This window comes from Pelecanus crispus, chromosome 7 (assembly GCF_030463565.1).
Source record: "Pelecanus crispus isolate bPelCri1 chromosome 7, bPelCri1.pri, whole genome shotgun sequence".
Taxonomy (NCBI): Eukaryota; Metazoa; Chordata; class Aves; order Pelecaniformes; family Pelecanidae; genus Pelecanus; species Pelecanus crispus.
The window spans coordinates 24,047,895-24,060,823 of NC_134649.1; the positions used below are offsets into that span (position 1 = coordinate 24,047,895).

The 12,929-nt window shown below is 47.9% G+C and overlaps 1 protein-coding gene across 1 annotated transcript; it reads right to left on the reverse strand.

Moving 5' to 3' along the window:
• Positions 1 to 281: 281 nt before the first annotated feature.
• On the reverse strand, positions 282 to 6,932 carry SENP8 (SUMO peptidase family member, NEDD8 specific). The gene is made up of 2 exons (XM_075714308.1): positions 6,904 to 6,932; positions 282 to 1,739 (listed from the first exon to the last, which is right to left on the reverse strand). Exon 2 carries the CDS (start codon positions 1,694 to 1,696, stop codon positions 1,058 to 1,060), a length of 639 nt encoding a protein of 212 aa, XP_075570423.1. The 5' UTR covers positions 1,697 to 1,739; positions 6,904 to 6,932; the 3' UTR covers positions 282 to 1,057.
• Between the last annotated feature and the right edge of the window lie 5,997 nt (positions 6,933 to 12,929).

Below are 12,929 nucleotides of genomic sequence, written 5' to 3' on the forward strand. Positions count from 1 at the left end.
TCATCCAGCACAGGAGAAAAAGAATTGATTAGAAGTGTATTAAGACTTCTTGGGCTTCAAGGAGATTGCAGTTATCTTTGGCTTTTATACCTCAAACTCTGTCCTTTTGTTCTCCCTGGTGTGTTTTTTTTATCGCTAGTAACAGAACTGGTTTTGTGCTAGAGGAAGCAGCAACCACCTTGTATGCTCTGAGCATGGCAAACACTAACGAGGGTTGGGGAGTGCTGAAGAACCCTCCCCAAATGGAGATGACCTAAAATCATAATGAAGGGGGGAAAAAAAAACACCCTTCAAAGAATGAGTGTCACTTTTCATCTCAATTAAGTTTCCTTTCCTAGGATTGGGTTTCTCAGCTTCCTATTAATCTTACAGCAGTTCCGAGTCAGGTTTTAATTTGTAATAAGAGCAAGCAGTGGTAAGGGACAAAAAAGCAAGCTATTGCTCTACAGCCTATGAGCACCTGTCTGAAGAAAACTGATTTTCTTTTTGCCCTGTTCTTTAATTAATCGTAGTACTTCCTTTGGAGTCTTGTCTTTTGACATCGACATCTCAGTGTCAGGTTTTCAGGGGTAAAAAAATCCTTGCTGCTGAATCCTAGACTGCTCAAATACTAGCAGGAGGCACAAATTAGAAATAGCCATGATAAAGCATTTGGGGGCTTGGTTTTAAAGGGCATTTGCTAAACCTGGCTTGGCAATGCCCATAGCCAATTGAAGCCACCTAATGAGGGCGTGTTGCCTGCTGGGCAAAGGCGGAGAATTCTCTTTAGCAATCCATTTTGCCACAGCGATTAGTGTAAAAATTCACCATAGAGAGGAGGATTTCTTTGAAAGCAAAGTGACTTTTCTTGTTAGAGGTTCAAAGGCCAGTGATTTCCAGAGGAGACTAAGGCTTTTCCAGGAGGGAACAGGGTGTTTGGGGGGTGTAGCCATGCTGGAGGGGTTACATTCTTCTTCTTTGGGACAATCCTGTGCATGGGCATCTCCCTCAGGCACTGGGGGTGCTGCCTTGTGGACGGGGAAGGCAGTTTTTGGGGGGGCTTGGAGCTGCATCTCGATCACTTCTGTGCCAGTTTTGTGATGAGAGCTTTCCACTCCGATCTCTTCTGCGTGATGTAGGAGGGAGTGAGGAGCTGCAGCAAAGGCTCCGGCCGGCCCTTGAAGTATCCCTGACACAGAGCCTCTGTGTTGCAGATGACGTACATCCCACAGTCATAGCTGTTCTGCTGGGCAGGTGCCTTCTCCTCCACGAAGGTTGCTTTGCCCCCTCTTTTGCCCAAGAAGGCATCCAGCTTCCCTGCCACTTGCTTGGCGTGGACAGAGTTGCATTTACTGTGGGAATCGTAATGGGCGAAGCACTTTTTGTCCCTGAAATAAACTAGTAAGCTCCAGTGGGTGCCCCCAGCGATCTGGTTGGAGTTGTCATTGATAGGCAAGAACACCAGCTTCTTGTGGAGAAGGTCCAGCGGTTGAAGGAATATGGCTATTTCTTCCTGACTAAGGGCACATTTAATGAACTGAGCCACTTCGGGGCTGATAAAACAAACCTGATCGCTAAATTCTTGGAACTGGTGGTTGGCGAAGTACTCAAAGGCAAATCCAATGATATGATCATTAAGCCAGTTTGGGGGCTCCAGCAAGGCAACATCTGACTGCCTCAGCAAACTGTCCATGTAACTGAGAACAACAGGGTCCATCCTGTACAGGTCAGGGCTGCAGCACTCCAGGAAACTTCAAAAGCTGAAACATAGAAAGGGAAGATGAATTAAGGAGTTAGATCACACCTGGGACAAGATACAGTGCAACAAACATCTTGAGTTCCTTCTCAGCAAGCAGTGAGCAAAAGCCCATATTTCCCAGACGGATATTTGAAGCACCAGCGTTTGAACTATCTGCCAGATGAGCAGATGGAGGACATGCAGTTCCTCATCTGCAGCATGTGACGGGTTGAGCCGGGCTCTTCTGCTGCTCTAGGAGCAGTGTGTGGCTCTGGTTAGATAAATGTTTCATCGTTATGATCTTAACCTCAAAGCAAAGTGATTTCAAAGCAGTTCCTGCTCAGGAACTGCAGGCACACCTTCAGTTCTGTGCTTTGCACAGAAACCATTCATGATCTTGGAGAAGTTGGTTGGTGTTTTGGTGTTTCAGTGTTTTACTTGCACAGTGACAAGCACTGTAATTCTTTGCATCGCTGGTAATTCTTTAAATAAAAGTCTTTTCAGGGCTGTCTGGCAGGCATACAGTCCCTTTTGCCTAGCAGATAGTGCCACAGCTCGGTGCTAGACGCATGACCTGTTCCAGGAAAACCTGCTGGCCTGCCAGCACAGGAGGCAAGGCGGTGATGAGCATGGAGAAACAAAGCAAAACAAGATCACAAACAAACCAGTTCCCTAGCATGGGAATCTTTAGAACAACTCTCTACCTAGCCAGCAGAGATTTCAATAACTCAAGTACCACCAAAGCTCGATGGTCTGCAAAATACCTATTGTTTTTTAGCTCAGGTTTTAAATTGACAAAATTTTGCTCACAAAAGGAGAAAGCACTCGTGGGTACACTGAGGGGTGGAGAACCCTGCAGGCTTCCACTGGTGAATTCCAGCTGCAAACAGGAGTGACCTCTCATGTCGACCCACTCTTTCCAATCTTTTACTCTGTTATTTGTCCAGGCTACATTCTTCCTTCTTAATCTGTGCCTGCTTTCCACAAATAGCAGCTGCTTATCCTTAAAAAGGTGCCTGGAAATTCAAGTAGACTGTAGCACCTGATTCTCCCCACCCACGTGTTTGAGGATGTACTCAAGGGACTTCAGCAGGTCTTCCAGGCAAGACTTCTCCTGACTCCTTTCTGTTTAGCAGGTTATCTGAGTATCCACTAATTCTGGTCTTTCTACCAGTCATATCATTCGTTTTCAGAAGCGGTTGTATTTGCTGCCTTCACGTCCCACGGGGATTAAAGTGTGTTTTGAGAAAGAGGTTGCACAGCACGCTAGGAGGTGCTATTCAACAGACAACACGAAATACTTGTGGCACCAGACTAGGATTTAGGAGGAGATCTTCAGAAAAGAAACTGTTGATTTAAACCCCTTATATCCGCCCTGGTTTTCCTTCTGCTCTTGCATCCCCTGGCCTGGGCTCCTCAGCTGCTGTGATGCACCATCAGCCCCCACCACTTCTCTCCTTGCCAGGACAGGGCTAGAAATGCCACAGCTTGGGACAGTGGTGACGTGGAGCTGGTTTGGCCTTACCCTTTCCTCATCTGTGCCAAACGCAGCATGAAAACATCTTAGGATTTCTTAAAGCACCGTGTGAAAGCTAATAACGATAAGATCACTTTAATATGATTCACTATAAATAAGACACTAATTATCCATTATGATAGGGGAAAATAAAAAAAAAACCCAAGTGTTGTGTTGTTTACATGTTAGGAAGAAGTAGATTTGTGCTTCTTATTGTGACGTGAATCATGAAGAAAATCCTTCCTGGCCAGGTATGCATAAGTTCAGAGAGATTTATCTCTAAAAAATCTTGGCAGGGTCACATCACATGTAACTTGTAAATAACCGAATGGATAAAGCATGCTGTATGTGTAATATATCGGAAGGAAGGGCCGAGGTAGAGTATCTGGGGCTTGAAAAAGCTAATAACTATTTGTGTATTGCTGATAGATCCGAGACATACCAAGCAGCAAGAGTCACTGAAAAGGAAGGGGAGCAGCCATTGTTACTTATACTGAGCCAAACACAATGGTATTTGGACACACTTCCTACGTTAATGAGCTCGAATTATTTCCAAGTTTGTGGGGCAGATCCTTTGCAACAGCCTGCAGTATAAAAACAAAACAAAAAATCTAAACCAAGTCCCAGCAACTCCGTAGCATGCCTGAATACAGTCTTGTTTAAAGAGCTGTACGTCCTGCGAGCCTAGAAGTAACCAGTTTGCAGGTTTAACAGGGTCACTGCTGAAATATTTTTTGCATGTGTCCATACAATGCCCCAAATTTTTCCTTTACTGCATGTTTTTTGTGCTTCATCTTCTCCTAGGGATGTACAACATACAGCAAATAGCTTTCCACTCAAGTCCAAATAGGATTACAGGCTAGGGAAGGTAGTGTGTGTCCTGTATTCTGTTAATTTTCCACTCTGCAGAAACAGCGTTTGTGTGTTTCTTCAGTCAACGGGGGGACAAAAAAAAAAAAAAAAACAAACCCCAACCAAAAAACATTTGGCAGCTTCCTACAGTCAGGAAGGGAGAATGGTTATAGCAACTCCTTAATTGCCACTAGCTACTACTTTTAATTTTATTGCCATCTGGTATTTGTGAAACTGTGTGTGAGTCCTGCAGGATGACTCACCATGTACAGCTTAAAGGAAAACCCTTCGTAGGCTCGGACACCTTTCAGAGCCACTTAAGGTAAGTGGCGAGTACCGAAAAAGAGTAGTGGAGCTGCAAAAAGACATCAGAGAGGTTGTTTTGTTAGGGAGAACCTTCCCATTAAAGCTGAAGATGAATCCACAGAGAAGCCAGGACATGGATTAAGCACATTTGACATTAAGGGGTGTTGAAATCCAGTCGCAGAATCGCAAATGGCTCTGCTCAGACATGGACAGGATTTGCTTCCTGAAGGCTCAGGCACACTCTGTTCAGAAGTTTTCATAAAAATAGGAATAAATAGTGACGCAGGCGTGGAACATTTGTTGTAGGTTGCCAACAAGAGTCTTGCTTGTTCATTTCATTTGCATATTAGTAGTTGGAATTTGTGCAAACTCTCTGTAATTCTCAGCTTCTGGGAGGGATATTCATCTGCTCCATTTTGAATGCTAAGATGAGATCACCAGGGAGAGAAAAAGGAGCATTTCAATAAAAATGTCATCAAGCCAACCAAGATGAAACCGCCCATTTCATTTATAGATTTGAAAACTGTGCTATCTTGCACCAATATGGCAAGAATTCAAGTTTCTCTCATCTCTAAGTTATAACAATTTAACAAATAAGCCGCCATCATTAGCACAAGGTTGATACATAAACTGATGGGACTCCTTCATGTCCAGGATGCAAGGCAAAGCCTGCGTTTTGTAATACTTGACAAAAAAAACCCAAACCTGTTATTTTCACAACATTAAAGACAACTCCCTTCCGCATGTTAATTGTTGCCTCGCACTCTGAAGGCAGCTCTTGAGAGCTAGGGAATGAAACTCCCTAGCAATTGAGTGTAAATAGGCAGCGATTGAGCAAAGAGAGCATCAATTAAGGATGAATCAGATTCCTAAAGTCTACTTTAATAAATTAAAGGTGCTAAGAACATCCAGAGTGAACATTTTAAGGTGCTATGTCACTAAACTCCTGTACCAAATTTCAAGAATATGGAGGTAAATACAAAAAGCCACCAGAAAGACAAATTATTCAGACTTTACCGGGGAAGAGCAGGAGGGACAGCGAAGTTTTCAGCAGCTTGGCTGAGCTCTTTGGAACAGTCAAGAGTAAAAGGCCCCATGATTTAACCACCAGACCATTCCCTTTTACTGGAAATACAGTTTTTAGACACCGTGTCAGCGCTCTTAGTAGTGGTCATTGTTAACGGTAGCAAGATCAGACAAGGAACATCAATTTCTATTTATCAGTGTGAGCTGGGCTGGGCTACCAGCATCTGAGTCTCCGTACTTATCTGTCTCCTAACAGAGCCAGAGAAGAAACGCAAGCAAAATTAAACAACTACGCCAGAAAAGAAGTGTACTTGTCTACTCTTTTGTTAAATAGAAGCAATCTCTTTGTAGCCTACAGATCATAATTCCTGTATGATATGAGAACAGAACCTCTGCAGGTTCAGTAGGCCCTGAATGCCAGACCCAGAAGAAAACATTCATAATTTCCGTATGCACAGACAATGCCCAAACCTTTCCATTCCTGACAAATTCCCTAAACCAGACACGTGCAGCTGCTCTACACAACCAAACTCCAGAACCCTGCTTTGTTTCAGAACATCTCACAGGGCAGTAAACGAAAAGCCAGAGGAACTACACCAAATGCTACTAAACCAAACACATTTTGTTCCCCAGGATGGGGTTGGCCAAAGCATTAAGTTTAACACCAAAAAAACCCAGTGACCTGAACGCCCAAGGATGAGAGATGCCACCAAGACTCTCCCAGAGGTAACAATTCAGCTCGGTCCATCGAAATGATGTTAAACTGGATGTCGATGTATCGCATTCACCTACTTTGAGAAAGAGTTTATTCAAGAGAGTAGTGGGAAGTGCTGGGAGGGAATCTAATTCGCCTGAAAGACCTAAAGGTGGCAGGAATTCGGTCACGAGAAGGAATTTGGTCAGCAGCACGGATTCGGGTTGTCATTGCTCTGTGGAGACACGATCCACGGCACCCAGGCAGAGGAGCAACATACTTGACCCTGAGCTGCTCCTGGCGGCTAGCAGTTGGTGCTGGTCAGGATCAGAGCACGTGAGCAGCCCTCCAGGCTCGCTCATCCCGCTGCTGCTTCTAAGGAAATAAATGAGAATTAAGGGGAGAGGAGAGGGTCCACCCGGGCTGTGGGACCCGGGCCGGGGCTGGGGTCAGGGTCAAGGCCGGGGTGGGGAACAGGGCCTGTCCCGGGACCAGCCGGTAGCACTGCTCCCTGCGAGCCCACCCAGGCCAAGCGGTGCCCGGGCAGCCCCGGTTCGGCACCCGGTGCCGATAACGCGGCTCTACGTTTAACGATTTTAACCATTTTCCCTCAAAACGCGCGTTGAAGCCTCCGGGCCCAGTGGAGGCCGGCACGGACCCCAGCGGCTGCGGCCTGCGCGCCCACCGGGCACGGCAACCACCACCGGGGCCCTACCGACACGGCCGTTGCCATAGCAACGCGAGCCGAGCCGAGCCCAGCAGGACCTTCCCCGTGCCGCCGCCGCCGCTCACCTGCCGCCTCATAGCCCGCTCGCCCTCCGCGGAGCCGGCGCCGGCCGGTTGCTGCGCGCTGCCGTAAAGCTGGCAGCGCCGCGTCGTAATGACCCTGAGGCCGCAGGGTAAGCGCAGGCGCGGGTGGGGGCGCGGCCTGGGGGCGGGGCGACCGGCGGGGCGGGGCGATAGGCGGGGCCATCGGCGGGGCGGGGTGGGGCGCGCGCCTGCCTCCCCCTCCCCACCCCCCCCCCGCTGGCGCACGGGCGGCGGCGGGTGCGCGAGGGAGGCGCGCGCGGGCAGTCGGGCAGCGCCCGGGCGGCGGCGGGAGCGCCAGTTCCTCCCCTGTCGTCGTGTCCCCGGCCCCCCAGCAGCGCCCCGCGGGACCCCCCAGCAGCGGCGGCGGCGGCGCGCGAGGGATGCGCCGCGCTCCGACAGCCAGGTGAGCGGCGGCGGCGGAGCAGCGGAGCGGGGCGGGGCGGGGGCCTCCGGGTGTGCGTGTGTGCGAGGCGGGAGCGGAGGGCGCGGTGCCCGCGGGCGGTGCCGCTCGGGGCCGGGGTCGCCGCGTCCCGCTCGGCGTCAGGCGAGCCCCGTCGGCGCGGCGGAGCATCGCCCGGTGCCGCCGCGGCGCCGGCGGGAGCCTTTGTTCGGCGGAGGAGGGCGAGTCCCTCCGGTGGCGTGGGGCCCCCCGCGCCCCGCGTTCCTGTAGGGGTAAAGATGGCTGGGCCCACTCGAGCTTCGCCCCCAGGCGTGACCGGCCCCCGGCGCGCAGCGGCGGCCGGGGAAAACAGCGGGTGCGAGGTGCGGGACGGCTCCTCGGCGGCCGGATCCTGCCCGCGGGCCCCGCCTGGGCTTCCCCGCTCGTGGGAACGCTGAGGGTGGTAGCGGGGCTGCTGGTTTTTAATCCTCTGGTGCCCATATGCTGCAGTTTACACCCATTTTGGGGTGGGTCTGACACGCAAGATGTGAAAAAACCAGCCGGGGGGGGGAGCTTTTACCTCCCTAAGTGTTTCCAGTGTCACCAGTGGGTCTGTGCGCTGGCAGCATCCTCACAACCCGCCCCTCCCCCGCCCCGAGTGGGGAGACAGCCCTGACGCTGTGACGATGGGCACTGCGACTGGACTGGAGCGCGGTTGGCACTGTCGTCTTTGGCAAAGGAGCAGCCTGTTAACGCCGCTAAATGCGAGTGGCATTAACGATTCCCACCCCGTCTTAATCAGATGTTTCTGGTTTTTAAGGCAGTATTTGAACCCATGGCAGCTCACTCCCTGGCACTCTGGACCTTTATGGGAGCGCTGCTCCTCCGAAGGTTAAGCTAGTCAATATTTCTTTCTGGAATTTTCCTAAATACAGCCAAAACGGCCTTTGCTTTATCCCCCCCAAAAATTTTCTGATGTGACTCACGGTAGGACCTGCCGTAAGTTCAGAGCTGGGCGTTTTGCCGCCCTTCTGTTTATAGATCGGCTTCCTCCTCCTCCATTTACGTTTTCATATCCTGAAATCAAGCTGAGATTAATAAAGTCGGGAGCATGAGCTCAGCAGAAATCATGGCTTTCACATCCCTTGCTGCAGCATGCGTTACCCTGCCCATCGGCGTATAAAAAAAAAAATCACGTAGCGGCAAAGGAAGGAGGAGAGAGCTGCTACAGGGAGAGAAAACAGCACGGCATTTTGCTAAATCGATAACGAAATGCTTTAATAAATCGCTTCGTAAATAGGTTAGTAGTTGGGGAAATGGGTTTCTGGCTGGCTCGAGTGTTTTCCCGGCTTTTTTTCCCCAGGGAGTGCTAGGAAATGACAGGGGAGCGTCGTTTTCTTGTCTCTTCTGACGAGACGTTCGTGGACGCGGTGGTGATGGGCTGTGAATGCTTAAGCGCAACCTTACGGAGCTGAGCTTAACCACAGGCACCAGCAACTCCGGTTGGGGTCAGAGAGGCTGTGTTATCGTTGAAGAGCATCTTCCCTTCAGCCCGTCGTCCTGGAGTCACGCAATAATTACGATTTCCCCTACGTCTTTGAGTAAGCTTATCCATTTCAGTGGCTTTTCTCATCTTCTACCTTTAATTAAAGTAAGAGGATTTTCTTTGCATTTTTCCCTTATGAAGGCTCTTCCAGCCTTCGCTTTCACTCCTGACTGTGATTTTTCATTCCCAAGAGAATTTTGGAAGCTGTTGGTCTGGCTGCTGACAGTAGGGAAGGTAATTCAGCAGCCCTGGCACACGACTAATAAGCTTTTATTTCCTGGTCTATCAATGATGATGCAACTTTATATATCTTTATTTATTTATTGCAATCAATATATAAATCAGGATGGCTTTAGAGATGTTTCATCTTTACTGAAAGATCTACGGTCCATCATTGGTGCCTCTGAAACATCTGAAAAAAGGTTTATTTGAATACCCTGATTCTCCTTATTTTTTAAAAAAGTATTAAAAAGTAGATGCATCTTTGCGGAGCGTGCCTCAAGAGTTATTTCTCCTGTGCATTCACAGCTCCAGTTACGACTTACAAAGTTCACATTTTTACCTTTGTTTCTTTTTTTTGGGTGGGGAAGCTACATTTGAAGATTTAAAGGTATCAAATGGCTGACGTGACATAGACATCTGCTGTTGCGATATCTTTTGCAAACACCGGCACTTATATATGCCACCTAAAACTCAGACTAGCAAACCTTTGGGATCCTTTGCTAGAAAATCTAACCATCTAAATGTTTTATGCCTAAATTATTTTTATCTAGGATGTTCATGGTGTTTTTAGTGAGCGTTCATCACATTTGCAAGAAAACCTCTGAGAATGTGAAGCATGTGAGGTCAGGTGCTCAGGAAATGTGAAACCTGAGGTTACCTATGCAACCTTAATTTAGCCTGTTTTAAGGTAGGGCTGTACTAGAATTCCTAATCACCCATGTACACTGCTTGATTTCTGGAAGGATGGTATCCAGCTCCGGATGGAAGAACAGATTGCTCCTCTGCATTGCCTGCAAGTCAACAGGGGGAGTACTGGGAGCACAGGGATGATGCTGGTCCCTCCACTGGCTTTGCAGCTTGGCACCACCACGCAGCTGGTGGGGAAGACTGGGGTTCACCATTATAGCCTTGGGACCAAGCATGCCACGCTCGTAGTCCTGAAGCCTTAAATACCTTGAGTCTAGCAAAATTGCGAGCAAATGTGATCCAAGAGTTTCTAAAGCCATTTGGGGTGGTTGGTTTTGGTGGGCATAGCACGGCCATTTTCTGCCAAATTCTATTTCTTGCTCCAAACCATGGAGCTTTTGGATATAATTCCTTTAAAAATACATTTACTGGGGAGAAAACAAGGTCGTTGAGCCACTTGAAGCGTCTTAGCTGGTCAGACTCGATTTCAGAAATTCCTGCATCCCGTTGGTTTATAAATAAAATGGGATTGCAGTCCCACTTGCACATGAAATACTCAAAGTATGAAGGCAGACAGAGCGCCTAAGAAGAGCTGCTGTCTGCGGGCAAAAACTCCCATCATTTTTAGATGGGTTGTTTTGCTGTTGCGTCACCCTGAAGTTGAAGGCATATTTGTTATGTGATTTATGAAGCTCCCAGCCTGGTCCTGGAGTCTGACTCCCCAAGATGGGCTGAGTGCAGGTTTTGGCTTTAGAAGACGGGGTTTTTTTGTGTTGAGTTTAAAAAGAGCATCTTACTTTCTCAGGCCTGGGCCCTGCATGCCTATATTTGCTTAAGTTCCTTTTGAGTGAATGGGATTTCTCTCTTCTCTAAAAAGTAAACATGAGCATAAATATTTAAAGGATCGCAGCTTAAGTTTGCAAATTTGAGACTTTCTCTAGCATTCCTTGGATAAAAGCAATATCGTTGCAGATTTTGGTTGTGTCTGGGTAGTTCCCTGCTCTGGGAAGATGCTCATTAATTGTTTGGGCTTCCTGCTGCATCTTAGAGTTCAAAAATATTATGCTGTGTTCTCAGGTTAGATGTCTGGGATTGCTGCAAAGCTTAGGCGTGGGTTTCTTACTGAACTGTAAGAATGAAATGCTGCTGATGTGATGTCTATAGATCGTCAGAATTGAGATTACATTTATGGTCCTTTGTGGTTTTTTTACGCTGGCCAAATTTTTCCGTAGGCTTTGGGTATATGTGTGAAGGTACGGGTGTTCAGGATTGAGAATATTTAAACCAAACATGTGAAACTCTTGCCAGATAATGGATGATAACAGGAAAAAAGGGAAATGGAATAGTCTTTGCTTTCTCTGTGTGACTCTTTCATATTAGGCAGGTTGAACACCATGATGTGATGTACATCTCCCTCCTGTGATTGCATTGATGTCTTAACTTCTGTATCTTAGGAATTGAACATTTAAAAGCAAACTCAACAAACCATATGTCCTCAGAAAATGTCAAAATTCAGAAGGGAAGTGTATTGAACAGTGATTTTGGAATTGATTTTTCTATCTGTTATTAAAATATTATCAAGAGTTATGGCTCTGCTAGTCATCATGGTAGTATTTTTTTTTCTGTGGGGAGGAATCCTGTAACAGATACCTATGGAAAAGTCTTCTAGGTGAAGTGAGAACTGTATGTATTTGCCACAAATGCTTTTTATTTTAACAAAACCCCCATGACTTTAATGCTACTCAGTTGTGTATTGCTGCTTCTAGATTATTTTTTTCTTTCCATTGCTTTCCTCCGATGGAGGACCTTAGGATCGTTTAGGTCAGAAGGGACCTCAGGAGGTCACTTAGTCCAAAATCCCGCTCTGAGCATGGTTGGCTGTGAGGTCAGAGCGGGTTCCTTGCAGCTTTAGACGTCTGATGTTGGTGGTCTTTCACCCGTGGTTTGCAGGTCGTGAGAAGGGAAGGGGAACGGTTTGAGCTGTGTTGGGTGGAAAGTGTCCAAGGAGAACAAGATTATGTGTGATCGATGGCAGCCCTTGTTCACGGAGCACAGCCTTCCACTTGCAAGCCTCTTTACGCTGCGTTTCCATAATTTTGTTAAGCTGATCTAGTAGCAGGCTTCTGTTGAAAGAGGATCTGACCTGGATGAAGTTAATCTTGGGAGGGGAATGGGGATAGTCCTCACCCAGGTTGATTTGCTGATAATCAGCCCGAAGCTGGCAAGTGGCTGGCGCTGCAGTGTTTTGGTGGAAACTCCTTGGAGGTGAAGTGGTCACATGCCATTTTTCTAGGCAAAATTAAATAACAAATACCTGTAGATTTAAGAATTATCGTTACTCCACTGATTTCTTTCTGCCATTAAAATCTTGCATTGTGGTTTCTCTTCAGGCATGGATGAGCAACCCTTTGGGGAGGAATGAGGCATCTCTTTCTTGCATAGGGTTCTTGTTTTGCTGTCCACACTGTGCCAAGACATGGCTTGGCACTGGCTCTGTGACACAAAGCTGTGGGTCGCTGTTTCGGGCTCTGTTAGTGTTTCTTGTCAGCCCTTTTTAGGGTTTTGCTAAGAGCTTCGTGAAGAGACGGAGCTAGGTCTCCTGCCAAGCCCATTGTCCATCAAGGGAGATGAGTCTTCAGAGTGGAAAGCCCGTAGTGTGCTGAGGATGCCCCAGATACAAGCTGGGGTGTGCTTAGACCCTTTGAGCTACAATTCTCCATCCTCCACCAGGAACATTGATAGGGTCTGCTTGTGTGGTGGGTTGACCTTGGCTGGACAGCAGGTGCCACCAAGCCGCAGGCGGGGAGAAAATGAGATGGGGAAAAAAAAAACCTCGTGGGTCAAGATAAAGGCAGCTTAATAATAAGCAAAAGCAAAGCCCGCACATGGAAGCAAAAGGAAAACAAAGATTTTATTCTCTACTTCCCATCAGCAGGTGATGTCCAGCCACTTCCTGGGAAGCAGGGCTTCGGTAAGCATAGCAGTTGCTCCAGAAGACAAACGTAAATAATGAATGCCCCCCTCTTCCTTCTCCTTTCTCTTAGCTTTTATTGCTGAGCTGACCTCATACAGTGTGGAATATCCCTTTGGTCAGTTTGGGTCAGCTGTCCTGGCTATGACCCCTCCGAAGATCTTGCCCACCCCCAGCCTACTGGTGAGGGGGGGAAATGTTGG